The sequence below is a fragment of the Pithys albifrons genome, chromosome 22 (genome assembly GCF_047495875.1).
Source record: "Pithys albifrons albifrons isolate INPA30051 chromosome 22, PitAlb_v1, whole genome shotgun sequence".
Lineage (NCBI taxonomy): Eukaryota > Metazoa > Chordata > Aves > Passeriformes > Thamnophilidae > Pithys > Pithys albifrons.
In genome coordinates this window covers 8,094,027-8,114,957 of record NC_092479.1, presented here as the reverse complement: position 1 = coordinate 8,114,957, position 20,931 = coordinate 8,094,027, and the positions used below count along the sequence as shown (strand labels likewise).

Genomic DNA, 20,931 nt, shown 5'->3' with positions numbered 1-20,931 from the left:
TGGTATTTTTGTGAAAGATACTCATCTTTTCCCTCCCACTGAAAGCCAAACTCGGCTCTCAGCAGAGCAGCCAGATCAGCTGTAAGAGCACTGAGGGGTCACCACCCGCACTTGGCTTGTTTGGTCACTTATACAAAGGTAAAAGAGAACAGGGTTTTTAAAAGTTGTGGTTTGGAAGAGCACAGACAAGTTGAGAGCTGCATCAGCAGATTTTTAGCCCAGGGTGACCAGTCATAATAAGGATTAATAAGCCCTGAACAGACAGACATGGAAGGGCAGCGTGGCTGAGTCAGTGAGAGAAGGAATCCCATAAACGCTGGACAACAGGATGTGAAGATGGAACAAACCTGCTCTGTACCAGCAATTAGGTCATAGCTTCATACACACTGCAAGTAATTATATAGTAATAAAATTGATCCGAGTTCTTAAATGCATATAAGAGGCAGGTAAGATACTTGGTCTTGTGTTTTTATATATATCTTCTGTGTTGTGTTGATTTGAAGTTCTCTGAACAAAATCTTTTGATGACTTAACTAAAGTGCTCAGAAGGGAAATAAATTATTTTGTAAATAATTGAATCATAATATACATTACTGGTCTTTTTATGGAACATACATATATTGTTGCCTAATTTTTAGTTACACTTCTTTTGGGGATTTTTTTTTTTATTTTTAAGATATTTGAAGTGGTCTGAAACACCTTTGAATAAAACCCTTCAAGTGATTCTTTGGGAGTTCTGTTCTTGTCCTTCAGGTCTATAATTCAAGTTCACATCTTCTTGTCAAAGACTATTTTAATGTCTTTATTTTTCCCCCATTTTCAGAACACGTGACTGTTCCCTTCCTTTTTTCCCCCTTGAGTTTCAAGATGTTTCATTTGTATTTTAGGAGAGTGTGTGGATTGGTTTGCACATAAATGAAATCAGAATAAGCAGTTTTGTCACTGTAGTAGTTTCTCATCCATCCCTAAGATCTCCAGAGCATCCTGCAGCAAGTTCTGCATGGCATTACCTACTGCCAGACCAGCAACTGGAAGCAGGAAAGTAGCAATAAAAAAGTAACATCCCTCTGTTGATAAAACCTCTTGTATCAGTAAGGGCTTCTTAACAGCAGCCTCACTAAGGAGTTATTCACTTCTGGTCACTCGTGTTTCTAAGGCTGCATTTTTCTCAGTCCTGCTTGGAGCCTCTCTCTGTACTAACAGAGCCAAGGTAGTCACTGGATCGCTTCTCACGCATCCTTTACTGGAGGGCACAGCTTGGAGCTGTGGGGTTTGGGGATATCTGCAAAGTTTAACAAGTGAAACGTTTACAAATCCAGTGTAGACACAGCACGTGGCAGAAGCGCCATCCAGTGGAGCAGAGAAGTCCCTGTGGCTGCTGCCCGGATTTGTTATTTCTATTAGAATAACACTGCAACAGCAATTTTGTTTTCAAACAGATGAAAAACTGCCCAATTCCAGAAGGAAGACACTGTCAGGATCCATAGAATAAACAGGCATTTTACTGCTGGTGCCCACATTGCCTTAACTGTGTAAAGGCCATTAGTTCTTTTGTTCTTATTTTGGAAACTACCTTAAAGTTACCCAGGCCTGCAGTAATTATGGGGGTCAGTCTAACTAACCCCCCTCTGTGCTTCAACAGGTTTTGTTTGGCCTCAGGGGTGGCTCTGAGCATTCTGCACTGACAGATCAGAAAGTTGGTGCTACTCATGTTTCAAAATGTCAGGGAGTAATTTTTCATTTAAAGTAATAAAGTTACTAAGCTAAAGCTAAAGCTAAACTCTTTCCATTCCTAATAACAGTTAGTGTTGCCAACAATATGTAACAACTCACTTCTAACTCCCAAGTTGAACTCACCATATACAAGCACTCACATACAGCAGAATAAAACCTACTTCTCTGTGACCCTCTGTAATATTGCATAAAGAACATTTAACTGAATTGAACAGCTGTGTGCAAAATAATCCTAACTGAAGCAGCATTGTTTTCACTCTTTGTGTGCTTAGAGAGTTCACTTGTTTTGCAGACTGAAGCCTCTGTGGATGCCTCAGACCCATCCTCACTGCCTGGGATTTCACCTCAGGCTGGTTCCTCTGGTAAGCTCAGCTTGGCTATTGTTGAGAATGAAGCAGCTACAGCACAATGTGGGGCCTCACAGTGCTCAGGTAAGATGTGGGCAAGTGGAGTTAATAACTACAGTCTCTGCATCTTAGAGATGGATTTTGAATAATAAATCTATATCCTCTGTTGTTTGTTTCCTTGTTTATCTTCTCTACCATCCTCCCCCTGCTTTGTTTGATGTTGACATGCCCCTTTAGAACCAGGTTTTCTTGTTCTAATTCACACTGTTAGTTAACCAGGGGCCCAGGCCACACCACTTCACTGGGCTTGGATTTATTCCTACAAAAACACATTCAAAAGTCGGGGACTTAAGATTAGTTTGGTTTGGGGCATTTATTAGCAAAAATCAGATCTTTAACACTGGCAAGAGCAGACATTTCCTGAGCCAGAAACATCAGCCCATTCAGGCTGACAGACACGAGGGGTGAGTTCTTGGCCATGAGGATGTGCAGTCTCCTGTGCAGAGCTGTCTCTCCAGGGGCAGGCCAGTACAACAGGCTCAGGCTCTCTTGAAGACCTGTTTACACACTTGATTCTCACAACGCAGCTCCTACCAAAGAAACCAAGAGTGCAGATGTGTACAGCAACCAAAGGACCTGCTCCCCAAAATGAACACAGATCCTTTGCCCCACTCTGGCCATGCCAATGGCTTATGCTTAACGTTACAGGGAAGCAGGGAAGTTGTTTCAAAGCAGAATGTGCTTGCTGTGTATCATCCATTACAAATACTACAGAGCTAGAGGGACTTCTGCACACCATGACCACTTCATAGATCTTACTTTGGTCATATAAAGACAGAATCAGTAGAAATTTGAAGTCAATACCAGGTGGAGGTCATCTCCTTCAAGCCAGTGAGTCCAGCCCCTGTTCTTCTTCTCACCAGTCTGGACACAGACAAGTCTGTCATTCTCCCAGGTAACCAGGCTCTGTGCAACAGGAACCCAAACAGTGTTTCTGCATGTCTGTCTCAGTTTTGCAAAATACTTGTAAACAATGTCCATATTCCCAGACAAAACAGGACCTAAATACTTCTCCTGAGTGAAACTCCTTGTCTGTAACTCAGGCTCCTACCTCTGCCCTACATTACAAATATTATTCTTTAAACACTTTCAGCTCAAGTATCTGGATTGATCAAGGCATCTTAATTTTGTCACAGCCCCATGATTTGATATATTCATTCTTACCTTGCATTTTCTGTTATCCAGGCCTTTATTATCTTCGTCAAACTCTTCTCCAACTTTGAATTCAAGCAAATAATCTCTGAATGTGCTGGTGGTATGGATATAGAATGAATCCCCATCTTGTTTGATGACTTTCTGAGGCTTCAACATTTTTGCTATTTTGCGTGTTGCAAAGTCAATACCTTGGAGAGGAGGCAAAAGGTCAGAGCTGTATTTACCACCAGCCATTTGGGCAGCCAGAACTCAACCTGTGTTACCACTGGAAGCATTTCTTGGGTACTTTTGTGGCTTGGTTGGAACCTTCTGTTTTCCTCAAAGGTGTACCTTACACAGATTTAGCTGTTCTCTTGCACATTTTACTCTTTGGAAACCAGTTTACTCATTGCCCAACTTCTAATCAAGATTTGTGGGACTTTGGGGCAAAATGCTCCTTTTAGGAGCTGGTTTGCCACACACAAATGCCCCAAGGTTGGTCTCAGGCTTAACCCTTGCTCAGCTAGAGGGAATAGTTGGGGGCATTCCCATCCTTTGTCAAAGGCAGTGGAGGAATTAACAAGGACTCTCTGCACCCTGTACCTTAAATAGGGCAAAAGGAAGGGCAAGATTTATCATCAAGGAACAGGCAGAATCTCTATTTGATTTGAAAACATTAACATATTAAGAATATATTATTTAGTATCCCAACTGAGGAATAAATGCAAAAAAAAAGAGAGAAAGGGTGTTCCCATAATGAGTAATTGATAGCACAGCAGGACTAGTAACAGAGAACAGTCCTCTCACCATGTTACAGACACCAACCAGACAATTTAAGTTGGTCACCCAGTATAGATACAGCCAGAAAACAGATTTCTTTCTGGCTGTGTGTGCCATAACCCACAAGGGACAGTGCTGGGCACAAAGGGAGAGAAGGGTGGGAGAGGAGATGTTCCTGCTGTCACTGCCTGTCACGGGCTGTGCACCACAAAGCTTATCAGGTACTGAGACCTTCCTTACTTCCCCATTAAAGCACTGTCAATCTCTCCCTGGGAGCCTGAGAAGTTCCCAAAAGCTGCAGTGACAGGCTCCAGTAGGGTAATGCTCTCTTGATCAATAAACAAAGTTCCTTCCACTATTTTTCAGAGGGGGAAAAGGAGTTTAAGCAATATCTCTGTTTTAGAAGAACTTATACTCCTAAAATTCAGGACCCTTTTGGGAGAAGGAAGGGAGGAAGGACAGAATCAGGTGTTTTCACCTACCTAAGGCCACCATGTAACCTTCAAAGTTGTCATTGCTGACAAGGTTCCAGGTTCCACTGAAATCCACAGGCATTGCCAGACTGCAGAAGGAAGATGCAGTCAAAAAGGCAAAAGTGAAGAAGGAGTTTTCTAACCAGGCCTTATATAAGGCAGATTGTGGGTGGGATTCCATCCCAGGGCCTTTCCTATGGAGGGGAAGGGTGCTCCTGCTGGGCCAGTGGGTGAGAGGCTGTTTGTAGAATGGCTTCAGCTGGGCTGCAGGGGAAAGTTCACCCTGTCTGAAATCTTTGTGTGGAGGAAATGTTAATAGCCCAAGAGCCACAATGCAAGGCAAAAACTGGGCTGAACCTTTTGTGTCCATTTGTATGCTTTGAAAATACTGATTCTGTCATTACTAAAATTCCCTGCACGTTTATTAGATCTGTGGCTCTATGATCTGAAATCTGGATATTCATAGAGGAGAAGCTGATCAGGGACTCAGGACTGACAGGGTGACCTGCCCCCTGTAAAGACAGGCTGTGTTAGAACAGACAGGCACTGACTGCCAAACTGTACATAGTATTATACCAGCACATTTCAAAGCAGTACCTATGGCACAGCAACAGAGATCAGAATTCTGGCTTGTTGGTTTATGCCTGGAGTGAATGGAAGGCACATTCCAACAGTACTCTCATGGATATAGAAGCTGTAGCTCCCTGCTTTGCTTTGCTTTCCACTGCTCACACATAAAGCAGAGCTGATTCTGTCCCCACTGGTGCTTTGTTAGATGCTTTACCTTGTGCAGAGCACAGAGGCAGCAGAGCACAGAGGCAGCAGATAAGCTTCAGTGTTTGGCTTTATCTTCAGCAAAGGAGTGATAGAAATCTCAGAAGTGATGATCCAGCAAAGTATTTTGGGAAGAGAACAAAAAATGCTTGACTTGGAAGAGAAATCATACAGGGGATTTGGAATAAGGGATTTGAAGGTGAAGAAACTCACCTACACTTACTACATTTATCTATTTACTCACTTGTGTTAGGCTGAATAAAAAGGGTAGTATTTTGCAGAGGAGTTTCCCTGAACTTTAGCTCCTTTGTGGAGCTGGAAGTTTGGCCAAGGTGACTCACAGAATGATGTGAGCAGGAAATCAGGACATCAGAGCTTGTTTCCTGTTCGCAGCTGGATGTTCTCTAACCTGCACTTAACCAGGAATGGCACAGAGAAATGAAGAGGAATGTGTTCCCTGGACTCAAATAGTAACATTTCACCCATAATTTGGTGTTAGGAGGTTGTGGTAGTAAAGCACTGTTGCAATACCACTGACTCTTGCAAGCAGAGAGAAGTGGGTACTTGGGTAAATCCTGTGTCAAAGCCTGGATGTAACATTTGAAACCAAACTGTACTAACATCATTCTACCTGTTTAAAAGTCCCACATCATCACACTTCAGAAATGGTGAAAAAGATGACTAAAATTAGCATATTACATGCCATTTATTTTATTGAAAGACCCATCACACATAACTACATTAAACTCCAGTGAAGTAAAACTGAAGACCAAAGCTCACAGTTTCTCTACAATTACACAGAGTGTGCCAACACACACCAGCATCATTATTAAGAAGATTAAACCTAGACTTAAAGTGCAGTTTTACTCTGAAAAATGACCACATAAATAGGGTGCTTTCCATTAGAAGGATCTGCTGTTTATTAAGCAGCACACTGGTTGACTTGAGGGCTGAAAATAAATCTTTCCTGCCCTCATCAGTCACAAAGACAGACAGTGAGCAAGAGAGAAAAGCAGATCTCACCCTTTGCTAGGCCTAATCAATAGTACAGCAATCAGCAGCAGCTCAGGCAGGAGCTAAGGCATCACAAGGGCATCCTTTATCCTTCAGTACCCTTATTACTACTGAGGGTAAAAGAACCAACCTCATCAGCAAAGGACATTGTAAACTTGTGGACTCTGGGGGGAGAAATGGCAGCCAGCACATCTGATGTAGGAATCACCAAAATAAAACCCTAACAATCCTTGGGGCTACTTTCTTTTCCTGTACCAAACTGTAGCTTTTCTCACAGCAGACAGTGGGTTAGTTTTCAGTGCCTTTTAGTTCTTGGAGTCACTGGCACGTTTCTCAGGGGGGCCAAGACCACCCCAGCATTCCTGTCCTCACTCTCTGGGCTATACAGGTTGTTTTGCTCAATGTAGGCTTGAACCACATCAGGCACCAGGTACCGAATGCTCTGGCCCCTGCGCAGGGCCCTGCGGATCTTGGTGGAGGAGATGTCGTTTGTGATCCATTCCTCCACCAGGTGAATGTTGTTCTTGTGCCTCCACAAAATGTCAGATTCGTAGATGAACTTCTGGACGTTGTTTCCAGCCCTGCTGATGCACACAAGGCCGTACTTCTCCACAATCTCAGTGATGTCCTCCGACTTCCACAGATCAGGGATCCCAAAAGACTCCAGTATGTCACTTCCACAAAGCAGTTTGATCTGTGGGACACCTTAAGAAGCAAAACGAGTGAGAAACAGGGCTTGGTTTAGGCCACCAGATTTTAGCTGACAGGGACATTTATTTTCTAGGCTACCTTTGGTTAAGATGAGACAATGGAATGAAATAAAAAAAGATTCAGAGTATCTAACATAGTCAACAGCCTCAATACAGAATTTTTCTGAATAAAGGTTATTGAAGTCCCTTCAGTAAAAGGATCTACTGCCTTATGCTGTGGGATCTAAGGCAACAAACTTACTCAGTGGCATCAGAACCAAGAGCTACCACAAAAAAGTTACTCACTGTGCAATTCTCTTGCAATAACAAGTGGCATTAACCATTTAATTTGCAAACAGACTTAACTCTTTATATCTGGACTCTGGTTTTTCTTTTTAACAGGTTCGTGCCTGTTTGGTTCCTGTTTCCTCTTCCGTCCCACCTTTGTTAAGGGCACAGCATCCTCCAGGCTATTGGTGGCATCAGAAGATAAAAGCTTCTGATGATGGTACCTGCAAAACAGATGTATTTTAGGGATTTAAAAGATGTAGGAGAAAATAGGGGTAGTATGGCCTATTAAATAACCTATCACCATTTCCTCCTGCAGCACTTTCACAGACAGTCCACCCAGGAGCTGATCTGCTGAAACAGGGACTTGAGAGCTCAGTCATGTGGTGCTCAAAGTGCAAAGATTTCAAAGCAACAATAAGGTTGGCTTGTTTCTTTTTTAAAAAAATCTGTTTTATTAATAACAAGAATCTCAGTGAAGTAGCAATGACAGAAAGAGTAAAAATGCAAACCTCAGAAAATACTCCTTCAGGGAACTCTCATGCCAGTCTTTAAATACACAATGGGCAGCTGCTGTAGCATGTCATGCCCTGTTCTGGTCTCTGTCCCTCCCCATGAACACCTTTCAGCACAAAAATTGAGTAAGGCCTAAGAAATACCTTTAAAACTGTTTGCAGGCTCATTTTTGGTATGTTTAGGACTAATGGTGCAATCTTTCATTTTCAATGCTCATATCAGTAGTGCCTCTGAATTCACTGAGTCCATTCATGCGATTTGGGGCTGGCCTGCTGTCATCTAACTTGCTAAGTTAACACCCTTCCTTATGCTTCTATAGGTTTGTGAGACTTTGTAGAGCTTGGCTGAAGAATACCTTAAAACTTTTAGTGTTTCCAACCACTCACTCTGGCTGCTTTCCCAATCATCAACTGTCACCCAGTCTGAGTTTTTTGTGGCCAGCTTTGCCATTGTCACTCGGTGGTTTGCACTGATCAGACCTTTCTTCCCATATGCATCTCCCACTGGTGAGATGATGCCCTTGATTACTTTGTATTTTCCTGTGGAGAAAAACACATGACACAAGAACACGAGAAGTGGTTGAGCAGATGTTACTTCCCCTGCATTGTATTTAAACTATGACATGAACACTGTTCAGGGCAATGGCAGCTCTGACAGGCAGCCCAGTGGAAAACCACAGTTCCCTTCTGCATTGTCAGGGCAGCACAAGGGAGGAGTTAGGAAGATAAATTAGAAAAAAGATTTCTATAAGCAAACTATAAAACCTGTGCTTTAGCCCATTAAAATCAGGAATAAGCAACAGGTATATCAGACAGTTCTCTCACGTTGGCCTACATGGTTTTGTGTGATACATCCACACATACCACCCTCAATATCTAATTAGCATTTCCAAAAATATCTGTCACTGTCAAACAGGCATTTACAGACACAGAACACCTTAACATGTAAGTGTCCAGTTATCAAAGCTATTCTGAATGATACAAATTATCATCCTACCTGTTTCATGGAAATAGTCTTTAGCCAGCTCAAAGAGCCTCAGGTGCATGTTGGTGATGGGATTGAAGGACCCACAGGCCAGCAGAACCACTTCAGTCTTCCTGTCAGGGTCCTCCATAGCCATTCCTCACAGCCAGAGCCAAGTGCAGAATGTTGGTGCTGGGTACCAGCCACTACAAGAAATGGGATGAAAAAATAGTTTGTCACTTATTTGTGCTGCCAATAAGCACAAAATAAAATGTCAGGATCAAATTCAACACTTTGGCTGCACTGGTTCATGTGATACTGCACTGTCTGGTTTTTAAGAGATTAAAATACAAAATCAGTGTTAACAAGGTGCTTGCTTAGAGAGGACAGTGCACTGCCCACTCTGAAGAGAAGGAGCTCATACTTTCAAACTTCATACAGGGACATTATCTGTCCTGATTGCAGGACAAAGTTTATTAGAACTTTGCACCTCTTTTAAGATGGAAGTGCAAATCAACTGCCAAGACATGTGGGCAGGGAAATTCCTTGTTAAGTAACTTCCTCCTAGGACTTAAAGGCACAAACAGAACATCCTGTGACAGTTCCCAGGGTTGCTACTCTAAACTGCAGTGGGCCTTTCCAGCAAGATCTATAAAATCAATATATTAAATGTAGTATTTTATTAAATATGACGAGAATAGTGTCAGCATTTCTTCATTCAGGATTTATTTATATTTTCTGTAATATAAAATGTAAAGGGTAATTTGTGTAATTCAGAATGGTATGAAAGAAGAGAGTGCAATGGACTAAACCTGAAAAGAATCAGTCTGCTTTGTGTTGCAGAATGTGGTTGGGTTACCACTGGTGGAACAGATGATAGAATAGTGAATTAAAAGTTGAGTAAAAGCTTCAATTAAATACTGGATTTTTTCTCCTTTTCTGAAGTACAACAGCACTGTTCCAAATTTGAGCTTCAGTTTCAGAAAGCTGCTTTCACTGGTTATCATTTGATTTCTCCTCCTGCTTCTGTGCTCTTCCCTGAGGATGTTCTGGTTTGCCTGGCCCCCAAAACAACCACTGGAATGTGCCACGGGTTTTCTCCCACTGTTGCTGTTTGTGATTTGGCTGAGACATCCGTGAGGAGCACGGAACTGTGTGGCACTGTCTGCCATTGTCTCTGCAGCAAGAAACACCCCCAAGGTCACCCTCCCTGCCAGTCCCCCTTACAGAGAGGCTGAGTGATGTTCCCAGCACTGAGACCCCGTCACAGCCAATCCCCGTGTCCCACCATCAAAGAGCCCTCGGATAAAAGGAGCTCTTGCAGAGCTTCACCCTTTGCCAGTGTTGGTACTTTTCTGTGCTTTCAAGAGTTTCACAAACTTTTAAAATATTCTTTATTACTGCAGAGTAGCTCAGCAGCTGAAGGGCTGGTGGTACTTGGAAAGAATCCTTCAGAGGGGCATGGCTGGGAGGGTTCCCATGGGAACAGGAGGAGAGCAGCTCCTTTGTAATGAGCAATCCCTGCTTTGTACAGTGACTGCAAAACTGAAACAGGCTGGTATTTTTCCTTAAAAAACACGAAGTGAAAAAATAGTAGAAAACTTTAGCATGGAAATACAAAGTGCCTTTACAGGAGTTAGTCAAACGTCCCTTTCCAAGCTGCTGATGTTACAGTTTTCAGAAGGAGGCAATTAGTGCCTGACAAACTCACCTTGTGGCACTTCATATCTACATAGAAATGAGAGTATAAATAGGATTTCATGGTTTTCACACCTCCTCAGCCTCCTAATTTGCCCTGACACACTTTGTCTGGCACTGTTTGCAGCCAAAACACCTGCATGGACAGTGTGGGGAGCGCAGGAGATCAGAGGTATCACGACATGATTACCGTCACTGTTACATCTTCCTGTGACCACCACAGCACCGTCAGAGCTGGGATCTGTATGGAACCCCCTTCACACAGCACCAGCGTTTGGGGACAGCCTTGCAATTTGTACATCCGAGAGAGAAAGAGAAGACCAGGTCCAGGTATGAGTGAGGCCCGGGGGGTCCTGCACAGGGAACCCCGCACAGAGGGTGCTGCACAGGGGGTCCCGTACTGGGGGTCCCACACAGGGGATCCCGCACAGGGGATCCCGCACAGGGGATCCCGTACTGGGGGTCCTGCACTGGGGGTCTCACAGGGGATCCCGTACTGGGGGTCCTGCACTGGGGGGCCCGTAGTGGGGGGGACTCACACAGGGGCCCGTACTGAGGGTCCTGCACTGGGGAGCCCGTACTGGGGGTACAGAAAGTCCTGCACTGAGGGTCCTGCACAGGGGATCTCGCACAAGGGGTCCCACACGGGGAGTCTCACACAGGGGGTATCACATAGGGGGTCTCACACAGGTGTCCCGCACAGGGAGCCCTGCACAGGAGGCCCGCACTGGGGGTCTCGCATTTGCGGTCCCGCACAGGGGTCTCACACAGGGAACCCCGCACAGGATACCCCGCAGGCCCCGCCGCCCGGCCCGCACTCACCGCCCGTGCCGCTCCGTTCCCCGCCGTGCCCGCCGTGCCGCCCTCGCTCATTGGCCCTGGCGCGGCGGAAGCGGCTCCGGGGGCCGGGCCGGGCCCGCCCAGCGAGGCCTGCGCGGGTGAGCGGAGCGGGGAACGGGGATTCGGGATCCGGGTGCGGGGCCGGCGGGGCGGGAGGGCTCGGCTGCAACCTCGGGGTGCGCAGTTCCCGCTGCCGGCCCCACTCGCCCCGCGTGTTCCGGGCTGGGGCTGCTGCTCTGCGCCCGCAGTGCCCGGCAGTGCCCCTGGGCCCTTGTACCCGCTCCTGCTGCCCCCGGGCACACCCTGGGTCCTGTACCCGCTCCTGCTGCCCCCGGGCCCTGTACCCGCTCCTGCTGCCTCCGGGCACATCCCGGGTCCTGTACCCGCTCCTGCTGCCCCCGGGCACACCCCGGGTCCTGTACCCGCTCCTGCTGCCCCCGAGCCCTGTACTCGCTCCTGCTGCCCCCGGGCCCTGTACCCGCTCCTGCTACCCCCGGGTCCTGTGCCCGCTCCTGCTGCCCGCGGGCCCTGTGCCCGCTCCTGCTGCCCCCGGGCCCTGTGCCCACCCTGCTGCCCCCGGGCCCTGTGCCCACCCTGCTGCCCCCGGGTGTGCCCGACCCAGGCACCTGCAGCTCCTCTGCTGGTTGGTGGAGCGGGGCCTCTGCATTCCAGCAGCTCCTGCCTGGTTTGCCCCTCGGCTGCTCCTTCTGTTGGGGTTGTTGCCCTTGGCGACCCCTCTCGCTGCCCAGATAACCCTGTGTGCTCTGCATTCCCACCGCAAGCATCGCCAGCTGGTGTGCTCAGACGTTGTCAGCAACAGGCTGTGTGATTATATTTGGGCATTTTAAATAAGTTTTCGGTTGTTGATACAAACAGTAAAACGTACTTTTTCCCAGGGGTGTCATGCAACAGCTGGAAATTTTCATGTGAAAACAGAAAATGGCTTCAAGAGGAACAACAGAGACCAGTAAACTAAAACAAAACTTGGAGGAGCAGTTGGACAGATTAATGCAGCAGCTTCAAGATCTGGAAGAATGCAGGTAAGAAAAATGCCTGCTTTCCTCATAGGTGGTAATATTTCTCTTGAGTGGTTAGCAGAAGAAAGTGGTACTTTTCAAAAATCTTATTTTTGGATTTTGTTGTGGCTTTCTATTTTTTACAATAGGGTATTTCTGTTAGGTAGTAAAAAATGTTCTTAGAAGACTTCACTAAGATCATTTTATTTATCCTCTGAAGAAAATGCAGGCAGAAACACTCTGTGTTTTCTTTATTTTCTGTTTCTGGGTCACTTTTTAGCTTCTCAAGTAATCTGTTTGACTGTAGCTTTGAGCAGGACAATCTCACTGTGTGTTTTTGTTGAGATCCCAAATACACTTTTCAATATTGGCCCAGGGGTGGGGTGTGTTGTTGTCAGGGCCTTTTGGACAGCAGTGACTTCACCCCAAGCAGCACACAGGGGGCTGGGGTGGGGGCAGCCCCTGGCAGTGCCCGGGCCAGGGCAGGGGGACCAAACTCTGTGCCACCCTCTGCTCCGCGGGAGGGCTCAGGTCAGATCCTCTGAATTGATGTGTCTTCCTGGATCCTCTTTAGGGAGGAGCTGGATGCAGATGAGTATGAAGAGACCAAAAAGGAAACTCTGGAGCAGCTGAGTGAGTTCAACGACTCCCTGAAGAAGATTATGTCTGGAGATATGACCTTGGTGGACGAGCTCAGTGGGATGCAGCTGGTAAGGATGATGTGTTGCTAAAACAATTCATCTTCTGCCTGGAGCTGATGAAACAGGAAACAGACCCAAGTGCTTCATTATAATTTTGGTGTGTGAAATCTAGATCTATGTATCTGATGGTTTTATTATTTAATACATGTGTACATGTGAAAAATTTGGATAGGTCTCTTCATTTTAAAAGGCAAAAAAATGAAAGAATCAACCACAACACTGGGAAATCAGAGGAACTAAATATATCAGAACCTTAATATTAGGAAGTAACATAAAATAACAGAAATTAATATAAAAGGTCTAAAGGACAATCCAGGATAATATATATCATGAGAAATACAGTTCATGCCTGTTTGTTAGAAAGCATAACATGGCACTTCTGTGCTTTTAGTGCTGATTTGTGTTTCAGATTCAAACCAGTCCAAGTGAAAAGGCTGTAGGAATGACTGTGTGACTTTAAGTTCTTTTATTATTATTATTATTATTATTATTATTATTATTATTATTATATATTTATATTAATATATTTTATATATATATTTATTTATATTATTGGTCTTATTTTATGATGACTTCCAAACTTCTGATCTATTTTCTTTTCAAATGTTTAATTTGAGCATGATTTGTTCCTTCTGAGCCCTGTGTTTTAGGATTTTGTTTTCAGAGAGACCATGACTTGTCCAAAGATAACTGTAAAGAGGTTTAATAATTATAGTTTTGATAACCCATAGAGGATTTTGAATAACAGTAGGGTGTTTTCCTCATCACTTACATTCTGCTATAATCATCAGTGTGGGCATTAAAACTGTGATGTGCTGATATCAGAAAGGTGTTGGGAATTATTAGAAAGCAAGACCTGGACTGTGATGAAACATTTCACAGCTCTCTCTCAGTGTAGCTGCACTAATTAGTGGCTTTTTCAAGCCCTGCATAAAGGTAATATATATATTTTTAAATTCATTTCCATCGTTGTACAGAAGAAGGAGAGCTCTCTGTATCAAAGGCTGCAGAGGGTACTGATGATGCTCTGCAGCCCTTGTTAACGTCGTGGTGCAGCTGGAGCTTGTCAGTGCTCCTGGTCTGCTCACTCCTTGCTCCCTTCCTTGCAGGCAATACAAGCAGCCATCAGCCAAGCATTTAAAACCCCCGAAGTGATCAGAATGTTTGCAAAGAAGCAGCCGAGGCAATTGAGGACGAGGTTGGCAGAGGTGAAGGTTTTTTGTCTTGCTGCAAAAACTCTTGTGTTTCTCCTGCTGTTGTGTTGAGTAGAATAATGAAAGGTTTTTATATTGTGACTTAATTTCCCTCCTGCTGTGCAGATGGACCGAGACTTAATGGTTGGGAAGTTGGCCCGAGATCTGTACACCCAACAGAAGGTGGAAATCCTGACTGCCCTCAGGAAGCTTGGGGAGAAGGTAAGGTGGTGGTGTGGTAGGGAATGGAGTTTTCTGTCTATGTATTTAAGAGGAATTTGAATCAAAATAAGAAATTATAACTTTATGAGCAAACAATAATATGCAACTTGCTTTTATATTATATAAATGTTCTTCCATTTTAATGCCAGGCTTTCTGAAGCACTCACTGCTGAATACACATCAAATAGTTGTGTAGATTTATATAAGGCTATTTCTGCTTTAAAATGCTTTCTTGGGGCCATATGAGGGAATCACACACAGGCTGGTACAAGGTGATCATATTTAAAAGTTCCCACCTATTCACCAGGAACTTTCCAAAGCTTTTGACACACATCCAGCCTCACTTTTGTATTGTTGATAATCCTCTTGGTGTGAGGTTGAGAAGGTGGAGCCACGAGGGATAAACTCATTGTTGTCCCAGTGATCCAGGGTGGCACAACAAGCCCTGGGTTTGCCACCAGAGGGAGGAAGAGAAGTTGCTTCCCTTTGTGGATGGCATGTGAAGCAAATGGGTTGCTGTGTCTGTACTTAAAGTTTCTCAGGAACTGAGGGAATGTAATGCAAAAGAACAAGTGCAGTACTTAAAGGAGCTGCAGTCCAAAGCAAAGGCTTTCCCTCAGAATAATTTTATTTCTTGACTGTCAGAGGTAAATAAAAATGTTTTGGAAATCTATAAAAGACTAGTTGATACCTAATCCTCCTGGCATGAGTTCCTTGGATCACAACACTAAGCCACTTCACCACACTCTGAACTAACCTCTTAATCTTTTAAAATGATCAGTAACTGCACAGAGGACCTGCTGGGACAGGAGTTTCACATCTGTCCTGGATGTGGGCAGTGACAGTCAATACATGTTTGTCTGCACAGTACTGCAAAATGTGAAATAGTTGGGTGCTTGCTCACAAAGCCCAGCAAAGGCAGGTAACTAATATGTTTTCCTACATTCCAACACCATCCTGAATGCCTGTGCCTGATTTTATGTTTCTAATAAATAAACTGATGCAAGCACTGTGAATAGTTTGACACCCTTATGCTTTGCTTTAATAAGGATGTGTATCTGGAGCTAATTAAATGAGTGACTTTTAACTTAGAATATCTGAACCTTCCAAATGTAGGTTACTGCTTCATTACTGTAAATATTTTATGGGCATCTGTCACAAGGCATCAGAGCACGTACATAAAAGCAAAATATACATGTGCAAATGCCACTTTGAAGGAAGAGAACCATTTCTGGGTCACTGGCCCTTAACGTGGTCCAAGCTGGCAGTGACTGCATGGGTTGCTTTCCTCAGTAGGTGGTGAGATCTTGGTTCATTACTGTGCTGACCATGTGACAACACAGTTCCTGACAGCCCTGGCACGGTGTAGTGCACAGGTACAGTGTGACCCTTCACCACAGGTGACCTGGAGGTCAGCCTGAGCCTTCTGGTGCACGTGGAGGCACAGCTGGCACTGCACATCTGGGCTGGCAGGAGCCAGGGAGGGCAAATCCAGCGTGGGGGGAAGCAGCTTGTGTTCTTATTTTAGGTTTTCATGTGTTAGATAACACTGCCACTTAAAAACTGCACATGTACAAGTGCTGCAGCCTGTCATGGTTCATGATGTGCCCGTGTAGGAGGTGGGAACATGCACAGGTAAGGTCTGAAGTTCACAGGTGTGGCCTTTTGTGATTCAGCTCACGGGGGATGATGAGATGTTCCTGTCAGCAAATGCTGGTGCAGCCCTGAGCCAGTTTGAGAGAGTCTCCACTGACCTTGGTAAGTTTTCATTCTCAAAACTTCCAATTTCTTTGCATCATTGAACACTGATTAATAGAAATACCTCTGGTTCCCCTGTGAAAGAGAAAATACCAACAGAAGGTTCGTGCCACTAAATGCTGGTGTACATTTTATTAGCAATGAAACTGATACACAATCCATGAGGAGCAAATAAATCAGTGCCAAATGTCCATGAAGTGCCAGGTATTGCCCATCATCTGAAGGCTTGAATGGTCTGTCTCAGGCAGAGATGCCCCTCTTCCACTTAAATACAGATATTTTTGACATTAATGACACTTCTCAGGAGAGCCTTTTCCTCTGCTTGATGCAGAGAATTTGGCAATTGTTGGCACATTGTCAAAACACAGCTTTAAAGCAGCTCCTTGCCATCACTGTCATACCTCTAATCATATTGACAAGATCAAAAGTTCAGTTATAAAATGCATTAGATGAACATGACAGTTCATTCTGGCATTACAGTGACAATGGGGTGGAAGAACAAGCATGGCAGGAACATGCCAGACCAGGTCAGGGGGCACTTGAAGGGCCTCTGACCTGCCTGTCTGCACTCCTGAGAGTGTGAGCAAGGTGAGAACCCTTTTGTTCCAAGGGGACTTTGTTAGTAGCTCTCCAGCCACACTCTCATTCCTCCTCCTCAGCAGGACATGGGGAGAAAACAGAATTAAAAACTTATGGGTTAAGATAAAGGAATTTAACAAAGAAAAGCAAAGGCACAGTTCCTTCAAGGAACAGTTTCTTCAGAAGACAAATGTCTCATTAATTAATTCCCCACCTTCTCCTTTCTCCTGACTCACTGCTGAGTGTGGTGACACATGGAATGGACCCTCAGCTGTCCTGGCCATGTCCCCTCCTGCCCATTCCAAGCCCACTGACCCTTGGGGGTGCCACAGCCTCGGAGCCCAAACCTTGGGGTGTTACCAACCCCATCCAGCTGCTCAGGAGCTGCTGGGGCAAAGGAAACCTCCCTCCCAGCCAGGCCCAGCAGGACATGCTGCTTTAGCCCTGCCAAGCCATCATCTCTCTTTGCTAAGTTAGCTCAAGTGTTCTAGTTTTCACAATGTAGGTTTGATGTCTTTTGATCTCAGATGTTCTGCTTGATTTAAATTGTATGTCAGGAAATTCACAATTTCTACTAATACTTACTGGAAATGTTTTTTCCCCTCTCATAGGATCGGGAGACAAAGTCTTTGCTCTGGCAAGTGTTGAGGTGGAAAAGGCAAAGCAGTGAAGAGGTGTGTGAGGCTTCTGTCTCTGCAGTTATCAGCAGCACTGGACTTCTGTCATACTGCATTTGGGTTTTCTGTTTCTAGAAAAAGCAAAGCAAAACAAAAAAAACCCTAAACCTCTTGGGTTCTTAACTAGAAGACATGAAGTAAACAGCCTTAAGTGCACTTTGGGATCTTGGTGTCTGTACACCCCTTAAGTAAAACAAGCTCTGAGGCTGAACACTAAGTGGAACTCGAAAAACAAAAGCATGGTGTGACTGTCTTTGGAAAGAATCAGCTGTTTTGAACTTTTCTGAATGTGTATTTCTCTAACTATTAAAACCTAATCTTTTTGCATGTGGTTGTAGCAAGCAGGCCTTTTTCAGGAGCAGTCCTGATCAGTGGTTTTTTGGGTGATCCTTCACATTGTCTTAATTTTTGTCAGGACTCCTTACTAAGTAGTTTGTACTAGGGAAGCACTGAAGCTTTGAAAATGGACAGAGTTTGTTTGAAGTGCCACCTTCCTCCCAACTGTTTGCAGAAGACCCCAGAGGGGCCTGGATGCTGATCCCTGGCCCTTGACTGCTTGTTTGCTGTGCACATGAGCGAGCACTTTGTGTGCAGCCCCAGGACAGACAATGGCAGCCCTGTGGGGAATCGTTTAACCTCGTGTATTGAGCGACAGGGAACTGATAGGAAAGGCAAGGAGAGGCTCCTCTGTGACCTCCTCCCTCAGCTCTGGGGTGTAACCACACCCTGCCGTTATTTCCCAGTGTTTCAGGGGTGGCATGAAATAACTTGCAAGTAAAAACCAGTTCTAAAAGTGGGGGGAAGCTCCCATGATGTGATCAGTCAAGTGTTGCTCAGGCCATCTCATCTCTCAGGTGGTGGCGCTGTGGAGAGGGGAGGGTTGGGCCTCCACTGCAATTTAAGAGTCCTGAATAAACTCAGTGTAGGAGGATTTAAGATCTCATATTGTTGAATTTTTAGCTCAGAGGCTGGAGAAACTACTCGGGACTCTGGATGAGTGCTTGGCAGTTCATTTAGAGTGCACTTAGATGGCATAAATGCCCTATAAATAAGCAAGTTTGTCTAATTGTAACCTGGGATTGGAGTAGTCTAGAAAATGTGTTGCTTGACTGTATTTTGCTTCAATAGGTCCCCTCTGGAAATGCAGCATTTTAGAAATGAAAGGACACATGGGATAGACAGCATAATTTGTTTTTCACTGGTGGAACTGTTTCCTCCCTTTTTTAAAAAGCCTTTCTTTAGATGGAGTCTTTTGTCCATTCTGTCAGACCCACTTTGCTGTCTGGGGCAGTATTGTGTGCTCTGACAAAGGCTGATTGCAGCTCCAGAGCTGAGAGCAGCTTATTAAAAGGCATTATTAGACAGTCTGAAATTATTGCAAACAAAACAGTCCCTGGGGACTGTGGCTGCCTTCTCTTCCTCTCTGCTCATTACTGGTGCTAAGGAACTCTGCCCCACACCCCCAGCCTGCTTGCAGCATTAGTATGTAAATTAAATCTCTCAGCACTCCAACAGATTGCAGAAAGTTTACAGTACAACACTATGGAAATCCTTTTCCTCTTAGTTTGAGAGGTGTATGTTTCCAGGAGAAACTTTTTTTTACTGATTTGTAAATATTTCAGGATTTTTGCAAAGTTCCTGCACTGCAGGCAGTTGTAACATTCCTGTTAAACTCATCCTTGACTGAACATCTCTTCAACGTTGTGCTGCTCCTGCTCTTGGAAGGACCTGAGGTGGGCACAGGTGGGACTGAGGTGGGCACAGGTGGGACTGAGGTGGGCACAGGTGGGACTGAGCAGTGCCCAGCACTGGGACACTCAGGGTGCCAGGGCAGAAGGGCCCTCTCAGGAGTGTGCAGGGTCAGAGGGCAGAGCTCAGCCCAGGCTGTGTCCTGCAGGACCAGAAACAGGACTGGGCAGGGAAGCTGCTGCTGCTGTGGAGCTATTCATGTGTTGACCCTTAAAAGTAGTTCAGTACCTTGAAGTGTTTGATGGATTTCAGAGGCATAGCAAGTTCATTGGTGTGTTGTGCTAAATATTTTGTTAATTAGTCCTGGGATGTGCCTCCTCCACTATCTCAAATGTTTCTGCAGGGGCTGGGGGAAAAAGTCCATTATTTATTTATTATAATAATAATTTGCTGGAATAAAGACTGGTAACAAATGAACAAGTGCTAAATGAAAGCATGGATTTGTTGTTTAACAAACAAGCTTGTGATGTGTTGAGTTCCATCCCCAGCTCAGTGTCAGACCTGGGCAGATCACTCATTCTGTGCACATCTTTCCTGGAGTAAAATACAGATTATGATCCCTGAATATCGAGTGCTGTGAAGTTGTTATTGATCATTCATGACTTTGAAGATTAAAAAGGGCTTTGTTTTTTGTTTATCATTTTACTTCTGAAAAAGGGATTGTAAAGTACAGTAGCTTTAAACACATCAGCAAAGTTCCCAGAGTTCTTTTTTTTGGCCATATGTAACCTCCCTTTTTTAATCTTTTTCTCCAGTGTGAATTCAGTGATTGTACTCATCTGAAAGAAAAAGCATTTGAGAGAAAATTGAAGCTTCAAATGCTCTGTCTCTCTTTCTTCTGTCTTTGTCTCCTTGTATTATTTCCCTTCTTTGATCTTGAATGGAAAAGTAGCAAGTTATCTTTGTCTTGAAGGAAAAATACAAGATTTCTTAAGAGATCCCTTAGTTCTTCATGTTACCTTGCCTGTAAAAGTCAAATTCATTTCGATAGAGAGCTCTGTGCTAATGATACCCCACTGCCCAGGCAGTGAAGGCTCTGTCATTAGTGGCTGAAATGGGAGGCAAATTCACATGGAACCATTTGGGTTTGTTTCCAGTATGGCAATTCCCTTCCTATATAAGGACAAATATGATTTTTACATTGTAAAGCAATGGAAGTCACCCTGCAGGCATCTTTTAGTTTTCCCACCTCCATCATTTTAAAATTATCCTCACTGAGTTCTGGGGAAGGATTTAACTCTTATTTAAATTCCCTCTGCTGAACTGCCCACAGGAGAGGAATGGGAGTGCTCCTGTTGGGGTTCTTCTGTAGGAGTCATGGAAAATGTGACACCTTGTCTTGCTGTGAGGTTGTGGGTTTTTTTAACTCTACCTTAAAAGGGTTTTATGCCTCTCAGGGTGAGGGGAGAATTACTGGAGCTGATGTTGCCCAAGATTTTTCTTCCATTGCTTTTAAACACCCAAACCACCCACCCCAGTGAAACAGGAGCTGCTGATTCAGAGCATGTGGAAGGGTGGCCTGAAGTACCTGACATGACCTGACAGCACAGATAAAAATGTTTCAGAATAAGTAGTCTCTAAAATAAGGTGTTTAAAATGAGACAGAGACACAAGGTAAGTGGATATAGCTGTGTGTGAGGCAGAGCTGTGCCATGCACTGAAATAGCTACTGCAATTTAACACACTCATGTAAATGTCATATCTAATAGCAGATTTCTCATTTAAA

At 44.5% G+C, this 20,931-nt stretch overlaps 3 protein-coding genes across 4 annotated transcripts; 1 reads left to right on the top strand and 2 right to left on the bottom strand.

Moving 5' to 3' along the window:
* Window positions 1–2,435: 2,435 nt before the first annotated feature.
* Window positions 2,436–4,646, bottom strand: RBP7 (retinol binding protein 7). The gene is made up of 4 exons (XM_071575706.1): window positions 4,538–4,646; window positions 3,306–3,484; window positions 2,946–3,047; window positions 2,436–2,671 (listed from the first exon to the last, which is right to left on the bottom strand). Exons 1-4 carry the CDS (start codon window positions 4,608–4,610, stop codon window positions 2,621–2,623), a joined length of 405 nt encoding a protein of 134 aa, XP_071431807.1. The 5' UTR covers window positions 4,611–4,646; the 3' UTR covers window positions 2,436–2,620.
* A 1,357-nt stretch (window positions 4,647–6,003) lies between these two features.
* NMNAT1 (nicotinamide nucleotide adenylyltransferase 1) lies at window positions 6,004–11,335 on the bottom strand. Its single transcript, XM_071575628.1, is given in 6 exon segments — window positions 6,004–6,650; window positions 6,653–7,021; window positions 7,372–7,517; window positions 8,165–8,348; window positions 8,806–8,978; window positions 11,293–11,335. Coding segments are annotated over 5 exon segments (852 nt in total). The 5' UTR covers window positions 8,930–8,978; window positions 11,293–11,335; the 3' UTR covers window positions 6,004–6,621.
* Window positions 11,336–11,364: 29 nt separating this feature from the next.
* Window positions 11,365–20,141, top strand: LZIC (leucine zipper and CTNNBIP1 domain containing). Of its 2 annotated transcripts, none has more exons than XM_071575872.1 (7): window positions 11,365–11,408; window positions 12,207–12,350; window positions 12,901–13,036; window positions 14,137–14,235; window positions 14,347–14,442; window positions 16,119–16,200; window positions 17,391–20,141. In XM_071575872.1, exons 2-7 carry the CDS (start codon window positions 12,250–12,252, stop codon window positions 17,447–17,449), a joined length of 573 nt encoding a protein of 190 aa, XP_071431973.1. In that variant the 5' UTR covers window positions 11,365–11,408; window positions 12,207–12,249; the 3' UTR covers window positions 17,450–20,141. The 2 variants fall into 2 exon arrangements, with proteins under 2 accessions (XP_071431973.1, XP_071431974.1); XM_071575873.1 differs by lacking the exon at window positions 11,365–11,408 and adding an exon at window positions 11,423–11,443.
* Window positions 20,142–20,931: the final 790 nt, after the last annotated feature.

Coding starts and splice junctions, on each gene's coding strand:
- RBP7 (XM_071575706.1), bottom strand. CDS start 4,610: ATGCCTGTGGATTTCAGTGGAACCTGGAACCTTGTCAGCAATGACAAC. Junction 3,485..4,537: donor AGGTTACATGGTGGCCTTAG/GTAGGTGAAAAC, acceptor CTCCTCTCCAAG/GTATTGACTTTGCAACACGC. Junction 2,672..2,945: donor AAGGAGATGACCTCCACCTG/GTATTGACTTCA, acceptor TTTCTTTGGTAG/GAGCTGCGTTGTGAGAATCA.
- LZIC (XM_071575872.1), top strand. CDS start 12,250: ATGGCTTCAAGAGGAACAACAGAGACCAGTAAACTAAAACAAAACTTG. Junction 13,037..14,136: donor AGCTCAGTGGGATGCAGCTG/GTAAGGATGATG, acceptor CCTTCCTTGCAG/GCAATACAAGCAGCCATCAG. Junction 14,236..14,346: donor TGAGGACGAGGTTGGCAGAG/GTGAAGGTTTTT, acceptor CCTGCTGTGCAG/ATGGACCGAGACTTAATGGT.